The sequence below is a fragment of the Lissotriton helveticus genome, chromosome 9 (genome assembly GCF_964261635.1).
Source record: "Lissotriton helveticus chromosome 9, aLisHel1.1, whole genome shotgun sequence".
Lineage (NCBI taxonomy): Eukaryota > Metazoa > Chordata > Amphibia > Caudata > Salamandridae > Lissotriton > Lissotriton helveticus.
In genome coordinates this window covers 611,534,201-611,557,674 of record NC_136070.1, presented here as the reverse complement: position 1 = coordinate 611,557,674, position 23,474 = coordinate 611,534,201, and the positions used below count along the sequence as shown (strand labels likewise).

The window sequence follows — 23,474 nt, the reverse complement described above, 5'->3', positions numbered from 1 at the left end:
TTAATACACAATGCATCACAACACTTTAGTGACCTAAAATATTTCATGTTTATTGGCAGTCCGTAATAAGTGGTTTACTTGTGCCTGCACTTTATACACATAAAGTTACCAGATGTTGCCATGCCAATGGGGACACTATACTCCAGTACCTGGCTTTTGTTCTATAAATGACTGTTTTCAGCCGTGTTGGTCCAATTGATTCAGTTGAAATGTTATTGCATTGTAATTGCATATGTATAGTGCTTCCTATCCTCATAAAGGATGATTGAAGAGCTTTACGATGAGTAGCACACTAGTTAGTGGTTATTCCACTGCTCTTCGGTCACTAATAGCTTTGTAATCAAGGCCCAGGGTAGAAATGTTATGATTCTCAGTTCATGTTTAAACACTCTCACATTTACTAAATACCTCACAATGCGGATATAGAATCGGGCAAAGGTCACTCCCCTTTATTGAGGAAATGTTTTTGTCGTTTTCTGCTTCCACCAGGGGCAGATTGGCCAGAGTTTTAGGTCCATCTTCAGAAAGGCACTAGACCATCAAGGATTTCATGTACATTACCCCTTGGGCAAGGATTGCTCCCCTTTTGGGGGTGAATATTTGTGGTGCTTTTGCTGCCCTTGCCGCCAGTTCGGCAATATATTTTTAGTCCCATCTGCCCCGGGCAGAATCTACTAGACCACCAGGGATTTTCTTTTGTATAGCGCCTAATGTTTTGGGGACCGGCCCCTTGGGCAAGGGTCGCTCCTCTTTTTGGGGTTAATGTTTTGGCCGTTTATGCCCCGCTTGGGGGAAGATCAGCCTAATATTTTAGGCATTCTTCCCCCAAGGGGGGCAGAAGCCACTAGACAACCAGGGATTCTATTATATGATGTGCATCATTTTTTAGGCAGTAGCCCCTCGGGCAAGGGTCGCTGCAATTTTGGGGGTGAATGTTTTACCGTTTCTGGCCCATTTGGGGGAAGATCGGCCATATATTTTTAGACCCATCTGCTCCCAAGAAGGGCAGAAGCCACTAGACCACCAGGGATTATCCTAGGTTTTGGACGGGTGGTCCCTTGGGCAAAGGTCAATGTCCTTTTTGGGGTGAATGTTATGGCGTTTCTGCTTCCTTGTAGGCATATCAGCGTTATATTTTTAGGCCTATCTGCCACCAAGGGGGACAGAAGCCACTAGACACAAGGGAAAGTGTGTGTGTGGACTGTAGTTTGGCTGATGGTCTGCGCGAGGTGGCATTTGGCTGGTTGTGTGTGGACTGAGGCTTGGCTGGCATAAGCTGACTTAATAGTTTTTAGAATGTTAACAATTTTATTTCTTGTCATCATTTGCATTTGTGATTGTAATTTTTTTTCTTGTTTTTATTCTAGAGCAAAGCTTTTGTTGTGCTTTGAGTTTCCTGTTTGCAGTTTCATAACTGGTTGATCTGCAGTTTGTATAGTTGCATCTGTTTGGTAAGAACACGTTTTTTGTTCTGTTTACTCCAAATGAGTAGCTTTGTCCTGCATGAATGAGTTTTTTTGTAAATGGTGTAATAGCAGCATATTTAGCTTCTGTTTTATTGGGTGTGAAACTCTACTTGTACTTTTGCATGATGTGTATTGTGTTGTCTTGTGTGTAATTTTCTTTAGTTTTTCCTTTCTAGTGCGATATCATTGGTGCTTGCTGTGCCTTTGCAGAGTGGGTGCTGGTGAATATAGCGGTCTCTGGCAAGTGAGTGGTATTGTTTTTTCAAAATATAACTCTTAATGTGGTTTGTATCGATTGACTTTTCATTTCAGACTACCAATAGTTTTACTTTACATTTGATAAAGCCACACTTCGTTGATTACTTATTTTAAACAGGTTTGGGTATTGTTGACTTATTTGTCACGTTACTTTTCTTAGTAAGAATATATGGCTAGCCGCAGGGTTACCGCTCTGCAGGTTGTTGATATGTTTTTCGAGTCTTCTTCTGACCATGATTATGAGACTGACACTGCATCTGAGGCAGAGGTAAAAGTCCAAGATACTGGCAGTGAATTTTTTGTCCGAGAGGAATCATCTGATGATAAAGCCACTTTCAGTGCCGATGAAGTGCAGCTTTTAGAGAGAGGAAACTGATATGTGAATAGTTGTGCAAGAAGCATCTAGATTGTAGTCTGGGGCTGAAAGGCTTCCCATTGGAACTGGCGGACTCTGGTTTGCCCCAAACATAGCCCCTGTCTTATCTGCCTGAAGCGGTGTTGCAGGGTGTAGAGTGACAACTTTTTGCCTATAAATTTCTTTCAGTTGTTTATAGATAATATCGTTTTGGAGGAGATAACCAGACTAATTAATATGGTGAACACTATTTGAGAGACAACAGTGCCAGACTAAAGCTCCACTCTAGAGCCACCCAGTGTAGTCTGGATGAGTTTAAGAAGTTCCTGGGTTTAAGTTTTTGAAGGGCTTCATAAGGAAGCAGTCACTGTCTTGATATTAGCCTACTAGTCCCTTGATGGCAACAGCTATATTTCCAGGAACCATGAGTCATGATCAGTATTTGCTTCTTCAGATGCTGCATTTTACTGATAATGGTTAGCACTGCCACCAGATCACCCTGATTGTGGTGTTATACGTTTTTTGAGTCTCTCCACCCCTCCTTGTGTGTATAAACGGGATTTAGGGGGTTCGGGGTGGTAGAGTTGTAGATACGGTTGACCCTCTCCCCTTACTTGTGGTTAGTGATCACCCTGATTGTGACAGTCCTTTTAAGATTCATCCTGTTGATCGATCACTTTATAGATCGATTTTCAGAGATCTAAGTTCGAGGAAGAGAAATAGCTGTGAATGAGTCTTTAGTCCTGTTCAAGGGCCGTTTGGTTTTTAGGCAATACATTCCTAGCAAGAGGGCATGTTATGGAATTAAGATGTATATGCTGTCTGGGAGTAGTACTAGATGTGTCTATAATTTCAGGGTTTACACCGGAAGGGATTCCAGTACTGACCCCCCTGGTGGTCCGTCCACTTTTGGAGTCAGCGAGAAAATTATTTGGGAACTTGGTAGAGGACTTTTCAACAAAGGTCACCAGTGGAGTAGTGTGGCTCACTGGTTAGAGGCGGCAGACCTGAGAGCAGAGGACGGCCCGGGACCAGGGTTCGATTCCCGACGCGGCAGGTTTCTGGACCAGGGTCAGCGGACTCGATAATTCTCTCGCCTCGGTGCCCACACTGATCAGCGATCACACTTGGCAACTCTGGGCACTAGCTTGCCTCATCTTCACTAACGGCCCCACCAGACCGCCGGGGATGCCTGGTCTCACCCTGGAGATACCCATTAAGGGACCATCTCTCAGGGAAGCCAGGAAGGGTTTCGCAGCGGTCGAAGCGCGGAGGTACCCCTTCGGGAGTGATTCCAGCGCTATATAAGCACATAATTAATTAATTAATTAATTTATATGCAGCTAATGTCTACACTGGTTTGCAATTGCTCAGGGAATTGTTCAAAGTGGACACTGTTGCTTTTGGCACAATCCGCTCTACCCGTAAAGGTTACTCAAAAGAGCTTGAGCTGAGACAATGCAGTGCCGTGCGTAGCAATTAACTTCTGGATGTGAAATTTTCTCTCAGGAGAAAGGTGTACATGTGGGCTACCATCCACGATGAAAGTAGTTCACCTGTTCACCTGCTGAAGTGTGCAAACCTGTGTGCATTTCAGACTACAATAAGCACATGGGAGGTGTCAATAGAGTAGATTAGAGGCTGGAACCTGACACTGCTGTTCGTAGGGCTTACTTTTGGTATAAGAAGTTGGCTATCTATTTAATCCATTTAGCAACCTTCAATGCTTTTGTTGTATTTAAGGATTGTTCTCCAGAGTCAAGGATGACATTTGTTCAGTTTCAGAAGTCTGTGATAAGCAGCCCTGCTTTAGTGGAACAGGCAAGAGTACCTAGATTTGCAGCAGAGAAAGTTGTGGCTAGATTGAAAGATCGCCACTTTCCTAATCACATTCCTCCCACGGGCAAAAAAGAATTTCCCACTAAGAAATGTAGAGTCTGCGCCCGAAGAGATATGCGAAAGGAAAGTTGTATGTACTGCCCCGATTGTCCTTCTAATCCTGGGCTGTGTGTGCCCACATGTTCTAAATTGTAACATATGCAACAGAGTTTTTGGTTGTGCTCATTAACACACTGTGATATCCCCTTAATCTCTATACGTTTTTGGCCCTTCCCTGTAACAGGCATTTGGCCCACCCACACAAGTGAGGTATAATTTTACTCTAGAGACCCAGAGGAATGCTGAGTGGTATCAAATTTGTGCTGGCACGATGAGCCCACAGAGAAATTTGAGAAAAATTTGAATTTAGATTAATTTGAAGTTTGCATTGGATTTTGGGTAAGCAAACGTTGGTGGATCCATGCAAGTCACAACTCCCTGGACTCATCAGGGTGTCTAGTTTTTAGAAATGTCTGGGTTTAGTAGGTTTTCCTAGATGGCCGCTGAGCCCGGAACCAAAAACGCAGGTTAATCCCTTGCAAAACCAGTTTGTTTTGTGATAGATAATTTTGATGTCTCCACAAAACATTTTGGGCTGTTACCTGTCGCCTAGACCTACCACATAAGTGAGGTACCATTTTTATCAGGAGACTTGGGGAAATGTTTGGTGGAGGGAAGTTTGTGGCTGCCCAAGGATTCCAGGACTTTCCATCACAGAAATCTGAGGAACATTTGTTTTTTAGACAAATTGTGAGGTTTGCAAGGGATTCTGGGTAACAGAACCTGGTGAGAGCCACACAAGTCGCCCCATCCTTGATTCAATGTAGGTGTAGGTGTTCCCTGTATGTAAAGAGTAGAGAAGGAGGATTCATGTATATACTAGTTATATTCCAATGCATACATTCTATGTAAGTAAAGCTGTATGTAAAATGCCATGCTACCCGTTTAACTCCGCTCTTCCACTATAAAATCAATAACAGCCCACACAGGATCATAGATGAAATCTATATGAAAGAGAATAAAGAAAGATATTGTAAACTCACTTTGGTAGAGCAACCATGAAATCATAAATACATGTACACACAAACCACTCACCTACTATTAAGAAGTAACAGTGAGTTAAAGATAGCCCAAAGGTCCATTTAAATTCCCAGGCGTATTAAGAGAGTAAAAACAGTATATATGAACTCTTCCTTGAAAATAAAGAAACACAAAAAATGGAAAAATATGCGGGCTATATATGTCTCCTTGTCTTCAGGAAACACTCGTAGGCTGTTTCTTAATTCACAGCTCTACTCAATGTGCACAGAGAAAATATGAATCTCCAAGGTCGTGGGAACAACAATTAGATAAGTAGTGCATAGGTCTATATAGCATATATAGCATGCCATCCTTTAGCGCCTTATAGATGTAACTTGATACTTTAGGTTTTTGTTTCTTTTGTGGTTTTTTTTCAAGTTTTATATAGTGCGAACTCGACCCGAAGAGATCAGGTATCAGAGTGCTTTACATGAGCACCAATTTCATTACAGATGGACACATTAATTTTTTTGTTTTGTTTTGTTAGGCACGGGGAGATTAAGTGATTTGCCCAGAATCACAGAATGTTGAGCGTTCCCAGCTTCAAGGTTGACCGCTCTAGCCATAAGGCTACATCCTCTCCTCACCCTTTTGGCTTTGCTGGAAGTTCTAAGGCGGGATACCGAGAACCTAATGAAGAGGACGACAATAGGAACTGCGACGAGCCACTGCACCAGCCGGATGAGGGAACGCTGAACGCAGAGTGATTCGGAACACCCCAGAAGAACAAAGGTAAGTGCACAGGACACAGAAGAGCAGCACGCGACAACTAGAACGTGAAGCACTCTTCTACAATCTCAGGGCCGTTTTAAGCCCACACCGCTCTGCTTCTGCTGCAGCCGGCGTTCACAACACCGGCTGATCTAGGGCCCAAAATACATAGCTAGGCACATTGCAAAAAAGGGTCAGTTTTCAGTGGAATAATGTGGTGTCCATGTTGCATTTTGGGCGATTTCCTGTCGCGAGCAGTAGGCCTACCCACACAAGTGAGGTGCCATTTTTATTGGGAGAATTTTTATGCATTTCTGCCTTCCAAATGTAAGACAGTGCGTAAAAATTGTCCTTTTGAAAAATGCCCTCTAATTCACATGCTGGTATGGACCCGCAAATAACCACTGCGTCTAAACTCCATATCTTGCTCCCATTTCGGAAATACATAGGTTTCCTTGATCCCTATTTTTCACCCTTTATATTTTACCATATAAATTGCTGTATACCCGGTACACAATGAAAACCAATTGCAAGATGCAACTCAGTTATTGGCTCTAGGTACCTTGGGTTCTTGGTGAACCTACAGACCCCTATATAACCCAGCAACCAGAAGGGTCCAGCGGGCATAACGGTATATTGCTTAAAAGAATCTGCCATAGTTAGAAGAAGTTACAGGTGAAAACCTAGGAACAAATGGCTGTTTTTTTTCAACCCAATTTCGATATGTTTTTATTTCAACTGTTACTTTCTATAAGAACACTTTGAAGGACCTACAGAAATGACTCCTTACAGATTTCATAATGTTGTCTACTTTTCAGAAATGTATAGCTTTCTAGGATCCATTACTGCTTTCACACACATTTCTACCACTAACTGAAAAGAGGATGAAGGCACAAAAAAGAGGAAAAAAGGATATGTCCCAGTAAAATGTGCAGAAAAATGTGGTTTTCCGACAAAAGTCTGACTGTTCCTGAAAGCTGGGATGATAGTGATTTTAGCATCGAAAACCCTTTGTTGATACCTTTTGCATGGGGGAAAAAGACGCTTTCTTTTGCAGCACTTTTTCCAATTATTCCCCAAAAAGCCAAATGTAGCTGTATTTTGACTAATTTCTCAGTCCCCTCCAGGTGAAACCCACAAACCATGGGCACCTTTAGAATCCTCAGGATGTTGGACACAAAGGACACAAATTTGGCAGGGATACCTTATGTGGACAAAATGCCCAGGCACAAAAAAACCCAAATAGTCCATAAAAAGGCTTAGCATGAGTGTAAGTTGGGGGTAGGGGGCGAGGCCTAGTAGCGCAAAGCGAAGGGGTTAACAAAGCAATTCTTATTGCTGAAAGGTGGTTATGAAATATCTACTTACTCATCGATAGTGGGGGCTCAGATATCTTGCAATCTGTCCCAACAGTGGAGCTAATTAATAAAACTACAAATTGGATCCATGGGAACATCAGGTATAATGGTAACATATTTAATTTAATTTTTATGACAAGGAGAATGTGGTGGAAGGGGAATATGCCCAAAGAATTCACAGAAGTTTATGTTATTGCCACCTTTAGAAACACCTGGATTGGAGGCAACCTTATTAGGGCCTACTACCAAGGTCAATACATGCTTGGCAACATAGAGATACTGACCCTTGGCTATTTTTATAGAGGACTTTCTAAATATCCTCAAACCTGTTAGGGCCCTGATTGTCTTCAGGCAGCCGAGGCATTGCCCTACAACATTCCTGTTCAAAATCGCTTTGCACCCTTTGGTGATGTCTGACAATGATTGACAGAGTTTGCCAGGTTACTGAGGTGCCCCTGGTTGAGGAATCTAGCTGTGGTGTTGGCTATTCTTCCCTTTGGTCCAGCACACCACGTGATATAGCCAATGAGACATGGGCCAAGAGGTTAATATACTCTTTTGGAATATTGCCTGCCTGGCTAGCAAAGTGGGTAGCAAGAATTGAGACGCTTTTATATGTAAATATGACAACATCTTTTTCCAAGAGACCTGGGCCATGAAAACATGGACGGTTACATTTCTTATATGGCCCCAGCAATTTCATCTTCATCTTGCAGAACAAGGGCTGGATTAACAGCCTGGTTTAAAGTGACTCTAGAATGTAAAATTAGCCCGGTTAGCACTAATAGCGCTATACCCCAAGTCTTCTTATCCATTTGGGCCATTGACTTGAATATTGTTTTCATCAATTTTTATAAAGGGCATACCAATTCCGATTTTAAAGTCAAATTGAAAATGCTGTCAGATTTTATCTTAGGCCTTGATTTTAAATTTGCTTTTTTGCACAAAGGGTATTAGGTGGGGATTTTAATGCAAAACTCGGGCTTACACAGGAGTAAAATTAATTTACTCTGTTTGACTACATTAGCTCTGAGCGTTTAAGCCCACACAGGGACCAGAGTGGACAGGCTCTCTTTCATCTTATTAAATCGCTTGACCTCACCAATGCGATCAAACTATTAGGCCCTTTTTATCCTTCCAAAGCCACTATTGAAAGGGGAGAGAGAGTACTGTTTAGTTACTGATTATATTTTTGTATCCCAGGATTTGCTGGATCAGGTTTCCCGGGGGTGGAATCATTGAAAGTTTATACAGCGACCACAACCCTTTATGAGCTGGCTTTTGCGTATCTAAGAGCGGAAGAGGTGCGAAGGGTGTGAATTCACTATCCTTAGCTTTAAAGACCCACGGTCACGGCCTGGCATTGAGAAATGTGGATGCGAAAGCCATTATGCTCAATCTGTGTGCTAACCATCTTGGCATGGTGTTCAACTGTCTACCCTCTCTGTAGACCACTGGGTCATGGTGAACCTTTTTGTCCAGCTGAGACTGGCTGGGAGTAGTTTGCTTATGAGACCTATCACAGGCAGGAATTATGAGGTCAGCTAGTTTGATCAATCCTGTAGGAAGGCCTCGGCAAACCTACAAAAGGCACTGAAGATCAAGCCTAGGGATTGCTGCAAATTCAAACAGTGCAGTGTGGAATATAAAGCTGCCCAAAAAACAGGTGGAAAGAGATCCAAAATGAAACTTGGGGGAAGCTAGTCATGGCCTGCAGAAAAAAAGATACAAGGGCCTTTTAGGCTGTGGCCAATAACATTAAGTCCACGGGTGATAAAACTAATTCTGTTATCACCACCATTAGCCCTGGGGATTCAGTCAGCCACTTCAAAGTACTATGTGGTTCTGACATCCCCACCCAGCTCGGTGAGGAGGAGGTGGTATTCCCCTTAGCTTTGGAATTCACCCGTGGAGAAATTCTGGAGACTATTATTAATTGTTCATCCAATAAAGCACCAGGACTGCCCATGGACTTGTAGAGATCTATCTTGGAATTTGGGGCACCCCTGTTGGGCAACTGTTTTAATGTTCTTTTAAATCAGGACTCCCCAGACTGCCCTCATAGAGTCCATTTATAAAAATGTCAACCCTCAATCACCAGGCTGTTATCGGCTAGTAGACCCCCTGGATTCTGTAGTAGAGCTCACAAGAAGAGTAACCTGGAGTGCCTAACTTGGGTCAGGGAGTCGGACAAACTGTTGGAGATGCAGTACAGTTTCCACCAGGGGATTGGCACAGTGGAGCAATGCTTCAATTTGCATCTGTTGATCAGTAAATACACCACTGCTAAGCAGAGCACCATCTGCCTGGCCTTCATGGATCTGTCCTGTGCCTTCGACAGCATGGTGAGATCTAAATTGTGGGAGATTTTGAGTAACTTGGGGGTGAATGGCGGCCTAGTGGAATTCCTGCAGGCACTACATAATGATTTATCAGCCTCAGTTAGGGAAGGTCAATCACGAGAACATACAGATTTTAAGCTTTTGCATATTAATGGCCTAGGCACAGCCCTTTCCAAAAGAATCTCGGACGTCACCTTAATTGGTAATCAGAAGGTCCCAGTTTTACTGTATGTGGACAATGCCGTATTACCCGCCAGAACCTTCATTGGCGAAAACATTCTGTTTCAGGAGTTTGTTGTTTTTATAGGGGTCACCTGGCCTTGCTACTCAGACAAAAACATTTTACCATGGCTTGGGCTCCAGGCACTGTAAGATGCGAGGTGTGTATCTACAAGGTCATCCCGTTGTCTCCACACAGGAATTTCCGTAATTGGGCGTTGTTTTTGATGCCAGGGGCAACTTGGGATCCTGTCCGGACAAAGTGCGACAAAGATTTGTGAGTGCAGTAGGGTATAGTTATAATTTAGCTTCCCGCATTGGGAATAAAACATTTGCCCCTCTGTTGGAGGTGTACAGTAGCAAATGTCTCCTTGTCCTCACTTATGAGTCGAGTATATGGGGCTATTCGGACATTAATTCCCTTCAGGGTGAACAGAACAGGGTGCCTCAGGTGATTTTTGGGTGTCCCTCCTACTTATTCAACCTTTATTACGCACCAGGAGCTTGGGGGTGAATATGTGGTTGATATTATTACATTTGCTCCCTTGGTTTTGTGTTGCTGCATGTGGGAGAACCTGCACGCCTCATTTAACAGGGAGGTCATTGCTGACTACCTTTCATGTGACAGAGGTCTGAAACCCCCTGGCTCAAATATATTAAGATGGAATTGACGAACCTGGGGGGGCTGGCCCTTTTTTCTAATCCCACTGCTATGACTAAATCCAATGTGGTCTGGGTTAAAAAAAAACTTTTAAGGCACAGCAGCAGTGTCAAGGAGAGGAAACTGAAATCTTAAAACCAACCATTAGGGAATAGGTTATACTCCAAACCACTCCAGCCATTGAGCCTAATCAAGAGTGGGTTGATACCACCTGGATAGATTGCTTTTAACCCAACTCAGGTTAGGTTTTGTGAGATGGAATCTCAGTTTCCCTCTTGGCCAATTTGATCCAACTAAAGAGTCAATATGCCCATGTGATGAATCTGCCACCCAGAACTTGTTACATTTCACTTTTTTTGTCAATTTTTACTAAAAGGTTTTTAATACCAGTTATTAGGGAGCAGGGAATTTGAAGATGTGGTGCCGCTCTGGTCTATTTGCAGCAACTAAACTCCCCTTCTATCGCTGTTAATATTTGTTCTTTTTAAAAATGTGCTATTTATAAAAGAAAATCTATGCTATTCTAATTATCTGAACTTTTGGGACACCTTGTGAATATATTTTTATGTAGGTCGTATGATTTTTTATGTTCTTGCTTTGTGCATATTTCTAATTGTTCCGGGAGGCATGTGTTAACTCTTGTCGTTTTCTACGCACATTTAACTTGTCCCTATTTTAGCTGGAGGTTGGTAGAAGGAAGGCCCCAATAAGGTCTGACTTGGACTCACTATGCTGTCAGACTTATGAGATCTTTTGACTGAGTTTAGTTTTTTTATCGTTTCCTGGTGTTTTTATGTGGTATTTTGCACAGTGGAATGATAGGAGTATATTATTGATGTGTATTTGATGCCCTTTTATGGTTATTTGTGTAACCGAAATAAAGTTTTCTGACTGTCTCCTTCATTAGCCCAAGACATTTCTGGGCGAAATGGGCAAGAGTCCGTGCCCTACATTATGCAGATTTCACAAGTTCAAAGTCAAGCCCTCATAGGGTGAGGGTCAATGGAACGTCACAGGTGGCCATCAAGTCAACCCAGGATTAGTTCTTATTTCCCCCAACTCTTTTAATCGGTCCAGGATTAGTTTTTATATATGGAAGCGCTATATAGGCTTCCCCAACCAAAGCTAATGCCAAGGATAGGCATTTATGAAGTTGCCCTCTTTGGACCCGGACACCTTGGCCTCCCTGAAGCCCGAGCACCTAGGAAAAGAGCGCCACACGCAACCTCCTAGCCCCATACTCTGCTCTCCCTACTCCTCTATTCAGTTGGGGGTGTCCAGGAATTAAACGGCTTAAGGAGAAGCAGCATGAGAGGTCTAACGCCGGACGCAGTGGGGGTGCAGAGAATAGCATCACACAACTTCCTAGGACTTCTCTTGTTAGCTATAGTACCTCTCTAACCACCTCACATGAGTTACACCTCTCCATCCAGGCCAGTCAAAGCGATAAAATATCCCACTCCATTCACAAGAATCCCTTCTCACTCTGATTCTCTTGTAGCCTTACCTTTCCCAGACCCTCCTTTCCATCTCCTTCTTCTGTCAGCACAATGAGGTCATCTTAAGGTGCACGAGGAGCTACGCAAGCAGCCAAACACATTTCTATTTACCACAAGCAAGGCATTCTTACCTAGGTCGGTCCCGGTTCCCAGGATATCGATGACTGCATCCTGCCCTTCCACCGCTTTGCTGACATCGCTCTTATTCAACACGTCCCCAACGATGACTTTGCCCACTGCAACGTCAGCAGGTAGTCGTGATGCGTCTCGCACCAGCACTGTGACGTGGTAGCCTAAAAGATGAAAGCAAACACTGTTTTAGAATAGTTTGTTCAGTTATGGCCAAAATATATGACCATAACTGACATACTCTGCAGGTTTCACTTCTGTGTGGTGCATGCAGACAGGCACACATCATACTGGTACACATGCACAGAAAGAGCACGTACGAAGACCAGCAAGCATTAATGCATCATTTCATACAGACCAACAGTCATGCATTACCATTTTCAGAAGGGTGCATAAGAAATGGTGCATACATAGAGCACAGGATGATATGCAGCAAGGAGGTGAAGAGAAAGAGCAGCAGCGAGTACAGGGTAATGTGTAGCTCAGGGAAGCACAGTGTGATGCATTCTAAAGGCATCATGCGGTGGTGCTCGCAAAGGGAACATAGGGTGTTGTGCTTCAGAGGAGCACAGCCAGTGGTCGAAGTTGGCAGGATCTGAGGGGCACGATGTGCCTATACTTTTTTAATAAAAGAAAAGCAGTCCCCCTACTTTATGTGTATAGACAACAGTCTCAGGACGGTTCGTTCCAACAGCTGAAATGCTTCAGCTGAAGTTTAAGACCATGAGTCTCCAGTGCTGTGAAACCAAGTGAGGGGCAAGCAGCTAAACAAGCCTTCTTGCCAGGGTGTCTGATGCATGAAAGAAATGTAAATGTGTGCAAATTGTTAATTTGCAATTGTAAAGGGTGCTTGGAAATAGATATTGGTTTAAACTGAAGGAATCACCAGAGGTTTCCTGATAACACAGATTTATTCTTTTTTGGGTGGTAATGCAAGGGAGTTTTAAGCTGGGCTGTGAAGTGTGGGCTTAAAAGGACAGTTATAAAAATATTGCACTATATACAGTCTGAGTATTACTAAAACCTATATTTCGGAAGCCCTTTTTTAACTTCATCCTTTTTCACGTTTTGTAGCAGCCTAATACCAGTCTAAAATAAAACAATAATATATAGTAAATAGGAAAGTCAAAATGATGATATGGACTTCAGCGCGTCACAATGGATATTCAGTGATTCCCCATATTGCTTGTGGACTGGCGACCCAAATAAGATAAAGGACTTCAACAAATCACAATAAGTCTTCCAAGATGATCCATTGTCGCGTATGACCTAACGGATTATTGACCCTATTTTATGTCCTGTCCCAAACAATCCCAGGTCACGTCGCGGAACAGTATACAGACTTTCAGTCTTATTCCACTAGCGTGGCAACACTACCCAAGCAATGAATTCTGTACGGAAGCAAATCCATGATAAGTATGAGCGATGTAAACCAAACGAAGCGACGCGTATTGCAGCTGCCCGTCCTAAAGTCGCCAGTCTACAAGCAATACGGGGAATCACCGAATATTCAATGTGACTCGCTGAAGTCCGTATAATTATTTTGACTTTCCTGTTTACTATATATTATTGGTTTTTCGAGTTCTCCAACGGATTAAGGCCTATGAATCAATCGCATCAGATCACATTGCGACTACTTTCCCAAATCACCTTGAAAAAGTCTAGGATTAGACGAAACACGTGTCGGCAAGCTTGTGTAATGGGAAAGCTTTTTGAGAGAATTAATAAAAAGGAAATGAAAATTGACAGATGACCTCTTTGGACTGCTCATTGTATGCCGGATGCCTCACTAGATTGTCCGTAGGAACTGGTGTTGACTTCTGCATTGGAATTTGGACCTATTTAGAACTTATCCAATACTGTATTTGGATTATAATTATTAATCATAAAGGGTGTGCTGTATCAGCTTTGTTTTTTGTTTAATTTGCATGCTTGTTAGGTTCTAATATGCCAATGACACCACTTGGTAGTAGGTGTTTCTTGCTACTCTAGCACCCCGATTCAACTTTAGTGACAGACTGACTCACACTTATTTAGTTATTGTTAAATGCATACCACAGATTGATTGTGCGGTTTCTTCCCTTTTAGGGAACACTACTACCTATTCTCTTTTTTATTAAAGAATATATATATATATATATATATATATATATTTATATTTTTAGCCATGCCTTTGACTCTGCCGCCATGCTCACTTACCCTGTCCCTTTTGCACACAGTATCACAGTCCCCATAATTTTTTTTATGCACTTTAACCACTGAGCACAGTGCAATGCTTTCTAGGGGAGCACTCGGTGATTTGCATCAAGGGACCATGAGGTGATGCGCTTCAAGAGGAAGCTTGGGTGTTCTGCCTCAGGGGAACCCAATGTGATGCACAGTTCATGGGCACATGGCTCCATGCATTATGGAGGTACAGTGTGGCACATGCTGAAATGCAATATTAGGGAATATGATGATGTGCTCTATGGCATGAGCGATAGACAACTTCAGCCGGTCATTTCTTTTTTGCACAGCAAACTGTACATGGCGCAATTTTTAAGCTTATAATATTAAAAGCCAACCTACAAGTCCAACAATGCAAAGTTCAGACACAAACAGCCCAGGCAATACATCATAATTTGGGGATATGAAAAAACATGTAAGAAACTTGTTGAATCTGACTGTCACCTTTCAGTGAACATTCTTATTTTTAATACCTGTGCAACACATATTTCAAAACCAATGAAAACATAATTTGATGTTGGTCTGATTTTGTTCAGGTGCAAAACTCCACAGCTGATGCATGACCATGGCAGCTCAACCAATTGCAAACTTGACAATTACACTTCTCACGTCACTGTCCAGGTTACCTCTATTAGGCTTTGGCCTATGGAAATCCAGCTTTGAAACATTCATGAACCAGACCTGAAAAGGAGTTTAGTGAAATAGAAACTGTTGCATCATAGGACTTTGGTGTTCAGTGTGTCTGACTCAACCTGAGGGGTGACGATTCTGTGGAAAAATGTGCATGATATAAGTGTGGAATTGCAGGTAGTGGTATGAGTTGAGTCTGGTTACTGAGCATTGAACTCCGATCTTATACTAATTCACATCCTGCAGCCGACCTGTAACCTTGGCAAGACTAACGAAGGATCCTACATGATGTGAAGCAGAAGAGCCTCATCATCACTATTGGGCCACCAAGTTAAACACAAAGATGGACAACGGGCTAAGCCACTTGACATGGCTTCATTAGAGAAAGCGAGAAAAGAAATACAGAAATACAGATTGCCCCGCAGGAGTACATTTGTATTGTCAGAACCCATTTTGCGGGACACTGGGCATGCAGGGGCTACAGGGCCTCAGCGGTGGAGGCTGGGATAGTTGCACGCATATGTCCCGGGGTCTGTACTCCCATGGCTCTGCAAACTGGGCCAAGTACAACCACTTCAACATTTTACTCTCACTGGTACTAATGGCGAACCGTCACAGGCTTCTCAGGGAGGTAGTGCGGGTGCATAAACCCAGAACTCAACAACCAACCAGCAGCACAATGAATGAATGCCCCGCCCTCTGCTTTACTCAGATACAAAACATACTTATATACGTACACTTAAAATGGAATACCACACAAACAATAACAGCAGGTACAATAATAACTCTGGCACTTGGGCTATGGCGCCTTGGGATTCCGACTCACCCTTTCCATTTTTCCCACGTGCCCCTTCTTTCATGAATTTAGGCAAGTTCCGTTTTAGGTTAGAGTTCTGTGCAGCATGAATCAAGGCTCCGGTGCAGATACCCCAGTTCAATACGGCGTGGCCCTTTATATCCCTTTCTGCAGTTTCCTCACTATAAATCCCCAGGCCTCTTCAGATGAACATTGGTGTACATTTTCTGTTTTGTTTTCATTTGGCACAAGAGCAAACACATGTATACACAGATGCATTAGCAGTAATAGAGCATCATTGCCGGTATGTGTCCCTTTGTATATGTATCAAAGTCATTAGTCAGCATAAGTCATTGATGATAATTAAAACAAACAATGGTCCCCATGGGAGGAAGGTGGATCTTTCTGGCATAGAAATCCCCACTTTTTGCCTGGTGTCAGTGTGGTTGGACTGTCGTTCACTGGAATCCTGCTGATCAGGACCCCAGTGGCAGTGCTCTCTCCTTCAAATTCTCTGGTAAGTACTTTGTACACGCCGCAATTGGCATACTGGGGTACCATTACAAGTCCCTACTATATGGTACTGAGGTACCCAAGGCATTGGTACACCAGGGGTCTCCTCTGGGCTGCAGCATGTATTATGTCACCCACAGGAGCTCATGCAAACTGTGTCTGCAGAGCTGCCTTTGCAGTCTGCGTGAAATGGTGCTTGCACCTGTCACTTTGTATATAAGGTTTCCCTTAGATCCCGGTCACTGCAATTTTAACCTAGCAGTCACCCCAAAGGTAGGCCCTTCTGTCCAAGGGTAGGGTGCATGGTTATAAGTGTATGGGTACCCCTGCACAAGTACAGGTAACCCTTCAAAACCCAGACTCCATTCTCTGGGCTTTTTAAGTGAAGTACAGCATTAAAGGTAGGCGGTGTACACTGGTAAGTCGAGATGTCCAACTACATAATGGCTGCCCCAAACTGGTCATGTTTGGTATCAAACATGTTGGAATAACGCAACTACTCTGATTCCAGTGTTAGTTGCATGATACCATGTACTGGGGGGCTCCTTCGAGGACCCACCAAAACCTACCTGTGTAGCCTTACAGGGTCTGCCTGCCACCCTGCACTGTTGCCAACTCTAGAATGTGTTCTGCCCCCTGCTGATCAGCTTTCCCTGTCCGAATTAAACTTAACAAAGGATTCCCTGAGAAGGAGAGGTGTAACCACCTCTCCTTTAAAATAGGTCGGGTCGGGGGGGGTGCTTCGGGGGGCCACCAGACTGCATTGAAAGGCACATTTGGTGATCTCCATGCATAAACCAGTTTTTCCCAGATAAAGGGCCCTGAGCTCCTGCTCTGGCGTGAAACCACACAAAGGACAGGGGAGTGTCCACTCCCATGTCCAGCTCCTCCCTAGGGAGGTGCCTAAAACTCCTCCAGGTGATCACTTGATTCCGCCATGTTAAATCTTGGCCCCTGGGAGCATCTGACTGGCTAGGACAACTGAGCAGCGTCCCTGACCCCCTATCATAGGTGGGTCACTAGTGAAGAGATCCTTCTACTTTTTAGGGTTACTTAAGGGCTCCCCTAAGGGTGGGTCCTTAGGTTAGTCCCGACAACAACTTCTAGATCCGACTACCTGTCGTCAGGAGACTGTCCAAAGCCTCTTCTGTTGGTGGACACTGGAACTCTGCAGTTCTTGAAGGCAGAACCTACGACAAAACTGCTTAGGCGGGAAGATTCCCGCTGCATCTTCATCTTTAGGCTTTTCCCAAGTTCTGCAACTCTTTGGCTGTGCATCCTCCGAGCCACCAATCCTGCATCCCAGCCAGAAGGATCTCCCTTGGAGTAAAGGAGTCACTTTCCTGCATCCGCAGGCACCTTTACGTCGATCAGTTTGCTGATCCCGTTGTCCCATAGACATTGCCAGGCTCAGTAACACATGTGTGTTTTGTTGGTTCTCTAGAGGCCGGACCAGTCTTCCCTCCCACATGGGCGACTTTAATCCCTCCCCACCCGACGTGAACCGACTCCCTGTGCACCATGTCTGTTTGTCGTTACCAAGGTTTGTTGGCTCTCTTCCCAAAAATCTTCAAGCTCCAAGAAACCCCTGCCTCCAGCACTGCACAGCTCCAAGAACGACGTCCTGTCTGCATCCCCTGCATCGTGGGCCTTCATCTCCTGTGTAGTGTTGAGCGCTCCTTGTGACTCCTTGTGTCTGCTGCCAGAGGGTCCTCGAGGAGGCTCCATCAATTCCTGCTGGCTCTCCTGTGTGCTGAGGGCCGGCCCTGACTTAACCTTGCCGGGTTAGTCCCACAGAAGTTACTGATCTGCAACACAGCATCTTCTCCTGCAAACCGTTGTTTGCCAAGGCTTGTTGGTGGTCCTGCCGGCCACTGACCTTCCTCCACTCGTTGACCGGCATAGGACAGCTCATGGGGGGCTCCAGTGCTCCTGCTTCGTGACCAGGGCTTCACAGCTGCAGAATCATCTTCACTGTGCTACAGCAAGAACCTCCAACCAAGACTAGTATTGTGCTCCTGATCACCTCCGGGAGGCTTGGACTCTGTCCTATCAGGTTCTTCTAATTTTGATTCCTCGTCCTGATTCCACCGGCTTTGTCCAAGAGACACTGTAGCTGCTCATCTTTCACATACCTCCATTAGTGCTTACGGGTGTTGCCGACTACACTTCACCCTATCCACCTAGGCTCCCTGGTGTAAGTATCCTGGTTCCTGGGGTATCCACGGGTGTGGTGGCTCTCCAACCTTCCTTGATCCAAGTGGTTTCATCTGAGTCCTTTGAGAAGGATCCTAGAACTGTAAAATTCTAACTGCAACTTACCCAGTGTTATCCTATGGATGTTGGACCCTGCGCAACCACTCTGCACCCGGGTGCCTTGGGGTCCCTGGCTACTCACCTTGAGTGGTTCTGTGTTTCCCTTGAGGTTCTCCAACTTTGGATACTCATCCTATGTTGGTGCCTACCTCACATTCCACTATTCTAGCCTACTGTCGTCCCCCCCCCCCCCCCGGTTGGGCCCTGTGTGTTTTCCTATGCTAGTTACCAATTTCTATAGTATTTCTTCAGTGTAATAGATATTTCCGGGCAGGAGATATACCAAGTTAGTGTCTAGTGTGTACTAATAAATACAAAGTATTTTTATACTCGCCTGGCGTGGTTCTTTCTTGTGAAAACGTACTGACTGACTATAGTGGTACATGCACTTGCTTTACACCCCTCCTGAATAAGCCTTAGCTCCTCTCCACAGCTGCCCTTGAGAGCTTTGGTGTTCAGGGACCTAAACACTATCACAAAGCGTTGCCTGGACTCAGTGCACAGTGCCTCACCATAGGTGGTCACTATATACTGAGAGAACCTCCTACACCCATTTCCTATAAAAACAGCCTTTTCCCCTAGCAGACTTTAATTGTTTGCAAAGCTGCTTCCATTTCATACATATGGTAGATCAAAGTCCACCAATTCTCAATATTTGGAAGGTGCTAGTTAATCCATTCGAGGGCTATACCTAATGATGCACCCGTGATTGCATTACAAACACATTATGCGGTTGAATGACTGTATCGTCGAAGACGGTAAGATCATTTTCGTCATTAGCGCAATGCCTAGCTTTAGTAAGTCAGAAATTGCTGCAGTGATTTTAGTACAGAATTCTGTCAGGCAATTACAGCTTACGAACTTTATAATTCGTTATCATTTTCTACATCAGTGTGCAATCAAAATATAATTACTGTAATAGTGACGTTTCATACAGCTCTCAGCTTACCCCATGTGATATGTGTGAAGTTCAACCAGCCAAGTCTTTACAGCATACATACCTTTGGATTCCAGTATCTGTAAACAAAAAATATAATACTAAAAGTACAAAATTTGGTGTCTCTGTTTATAATGGCACATTGAGCAAAAAGAACCATGGAATCTAAAGATGCCTTAAATATATCTGCTAAAGTAAAAAGAGTATGCCTACTGTGCCCCATGTCCTTCTAACACAAGAGTGGTGGGCTCAGGAGTTTCACGTAACAGAATTTTACGGAAGTCCCAAACATTGCTGATCTGCACGCTTAAAATTAGAAAGTTGCTTCAGAGAAGGGGGTTAACAGAGTGCAGTGGTACTTGGCAACTGCTCAGTTATTGTCGGCGAATTCTGCTGAGTCACTGTGCGCTCAGCAAAAACGGCTGAATACTCGGGCCACATGGAGCTAAGCACCGGCTGCTGAAAAGTGATGTGGTAAGCTTATTTTGTAGTTCAAGCATATTCCAGCAGGCCCAACATTACAAACCAGAAGTGGTTCTTGGTAGCTCAGGAAGGACAGGCACTGCCATGGTGATAAACTGAAACGAACCGAAATTTCTACAATCAAAAAGCACCAAATACTCACAATCGAGGAACTTACATTTCATGATGGCACAGTCTTTAATATTACCTGCTTACAAAAAAGAAAACTATGGATGGAACTACTCTCTCCGTTCAAGCCATCAAACTATGGAATTCCCTACCTAGCAAAGATTAAAGCTATGAGAATCCCTTAAAGCTCAGAAGAATGGTGCCAACTTTATACATCATAGAATCTACATGATCTAATTCACAAAAACTAGTGCCGTTTCAAATTGTGGCTTCTCTGCCTACAGACAGATGCCCCTGCAGGACACTAATATCAAAGGATAACCAAACCAACTAAAACAACCAAACCGAACAACCAAAGAAGCAACAGCATATAGCACCTGCCCACAGCACCTGCCCATATGTGACAACAATCAACCCGTATTTCTACACTTGCAACATCCTCAGATTGCATATGGTGCTCTTCCTCCCACTATATTTCTCCCTTTCCTTTGTATCAAATGATCCTCTTCTTAACTTCCATCCTCTCTCTGCATATTTTATTATGAGAGGGTAGCCTACTGTGTCACATGCCTGTCTGCTTCTCTCTCTACCATATTTCTGTAAACTGGCCATGCCTCTCCTCACAAACCACAAACCCTCCGTCTGTGTAACCATTCCTTGTAATCTAACAATATCTAACATAGCCTTATAGCCCGCTGTACTGGCCATTAAAGTCCAGCTTCAGCGGCGAGGGCCATTAACAAGGGAGCAGCTTTAATGCCAGTCTAGCCCAACTAAGGAAGGCTATAAGGCTATCAGAATATTCCGCCACTAGCGGGCAGAATGTTCTAATAAATAAGACAAAGGCCTCAAGGAGCCCAAGGAAATTGAAGTCCCCTCAGGCTCCACGAGGCTTTTGTTCACAGCAACAGCTGTTAAGGACAACATTGGAATGTTGGCCGTTAGAAGCCCGGAGTTACTCCATTGTTTTCAATGGAGCTTCCAACATTCCACTGTTCTAAGACCCTTTAGCTTATCTACTCTTCCAACCTTCCGTTTACAACTCGAATTATTAATCTCACCCAACTCCTATTAACTTAAATGTCCCATAAGTAAAATGGAGAAATTGAATGGAACAATTTCTTGGAACTACAAGACTAATACCAATAACTAAATATAACCAACAATTACCACAGGAATACCACTAACCTTAGGTTCTGGAGTAGCATACTACCCACCATAATGCACTTTATCACCTCATCTGGGGTAGTAAGTGCAATATAAATTAAATTACAATACAATACAATACAATACGTTCTCCCTTGAAGATACAAATTCTTCCTGCAGCTCTTTTGTTTCAGCAATGTGAGCAGGCTTTCGTCGAGGAGGAAACAAGCGCTCAGATGGCAGTTTCAATGAATACTACCAGAACTTTAAATGGACCGGTACTGAGTACCACCACTTTTTTATTTTGAGAGGGAGAGTAACTGCACTTCTCAAGAGTGACGTAATATGTTTAATTGGAGAGTACCAGCACTTCTCAGAAAAAAAGCAGGTACTCTGGTACAGAGAACCTGCACTTCAATGTTTCCATTTCAAGAACTGCCCGTTCCATGAGCAAACATACGTTTGTGGTCGTAAACTAAAGTCCTAGCTCAGCCATTTGACACATTGTGTGATCATAGGCATATCATGTGATCCTCCTGCCTATATGAACAGTTCTTTGGCAAATAACTAAAAGTGACAGAAGTATACATAGGGGCGTGTTTGGGGGGTTACTCCCCCTTAATAAATCGATTTTGTGATAAACTGGGGGTTAGAAGTGCTTTCAGTCGGGTATGGTGAGGAGTCTGTCAAAATTCACCTGGGATTTTTGCAGGCATACACTGACAAAAACAAACACACACACACACACCTTTGTTTTGAAAGTCCCAAAAAAAAGTTATTTTGCTAAATATTGTGCTTCTCTCACTTAGTACTTATACCAATCCGCATTCCTCTCCCTTTCCACTGCCCCTTGAGGCCCTCTCATGGGACCTGCTTGTCGTATAATATTTTTTTAACATTATAGGTCAGATTGGTTGCCAGGAAATCTGAAGCTCAACCTCCCCCGCCCCCCCCCCTCCACCTTACCGACTAAGCTACGCCCGAGAATACAGCCGGATTTTCATTACCAACCACGCTGCCAACTAACTGCTTACCTCCCTTACACGTGCACTGCTTGTCTCTTCTTGTGTAATGATTGCTCCCTCACATGTGCACTACCTGTCTCTTCTTGTATAATGAATGCTCCCCCACACCTGCACTTCTGTCTTCTCTTATTAGTCCCTCCACTTATTTTACAGGGTGGACGCCGTCCCCCCTGCCAAACAGCTGGACTTCACCTTCTTGACCTCTCCTGGACGAGATCGAAGCCACCTTTCCTGACGTCACTTCCTGTCGTGACGTCACTTCTGGCGACAGCGTCCCCCCACTTCTTTTTTTAGGACTTGTGCCCTGTGTGTAATGAATGCGCTTTTACATGTGCACTGCCTGTCTCTTCTTGTGTAATGAACAGCTCGCTATTCCCAGTCTGTGCCTTGCAGCTTTTTTTCCTTTTAAGACCTTATACCGCAGGACCCTTGAACTCCACGTCAGTGACGTCACGATTTGTTTTCGTGCGCACGTGCATCCGCAGCCCCCACCGTGACGCTGTCTGCGTCCGTGCGTGTGTTACGTTAGGTTCCCGCGGCACCTCACCTGCTTGGACGGCCTGCTCCAGTATCGTCTTCCCCGTCATTCCGGTGGCTCCGAAGATGACGATGTTTTTAGGCGGGGATGCCATGTTGAGCGGTCTAGAGGTGTCAGGGCTCGGAGAAGTGGCTTTCCAGATGTGTAGTACTGCAACAGACAGCCCTCAGTGTGACAGGAGCATGTTGTGCGGTTTACTTCCTGTGCATTCAGAGACCCGCCTCTGAGGCGTGTTTAGGGGTGGGAGTTAGATTCAGGGGACTGCAGTTTCATAACCCGCGGTCTTAAAGGAACAAGATATTTACAGTTCAGAGGCTAGGTAGAGTTACAAAACTTACTTCCAAAGTTCCAAATGTTGAAGCCATAATGAAACACTATGCAGCCTACAGAAGGGTGTGTTGGCATATTCAGGGGTGTTTGAAGTTTGCGTATTTGGCAACATGACTCGTATGATGGACATTTTAGGTGATACATAAATATTAAATAATCTGAGTCGAAAGAGGTGTAACAAGCATTGGCATAGCCAATAGGTCTCGCCTTTGGGACCTTATAAGTGTTTAGCCATGCAATATTGCAGTGAGAATTTCCTCAGATGGAGTAAAGTGTTCCTCAGTAGTGGAGTACAAGTGTGACCACAAGCTGTGGGAGTTGTGTGTCAGTCATTGTATGCTAAGTATGTGTGGCGTGAGGTTCTGAGAACAACACTAATTACAAGGTTTTTTGGTATCACAAGTCTTCAAATATTTGGCTTCTAACATGTCTGCTTGCAGTCCATGTAAGATAGCTGTGTGTGCTTTCAT

The 23,474-nt window shown here is 44.0% G+C and overlaps 1 protein-coding gene across 1 annotated transcript in view; it reads right to left on the bottom strand.

The window, feature by feature from the left end:
- Positions 1-22,891, bottom strand: part of LOC144781674 (flavin reductase (NADPH)-like) — a 115,418-nt gene extending 92,527 nt beyond the window's left edge. Inside the window, exons 1-2 of the mRNA XM_078660648.1 lie at positions 22,684-22,891; positions 11,959-12,120 (exon numbers count right to left, since the gene is read on the bottom strand). Of these exons, the coding sequence (XP_078516774.1) occupies positions 11,959-12,120; positions 22,684-22,768 (247 nt within the window). The 5' untranslated portion in view covers positions 22,769-22,891. The remainder of the gene's footprint in view (positions 1-11,958; positions 12,121-22,683) is intronic.
- Positions 22,892-23,474: the final 583 nt, after the last annotated feature.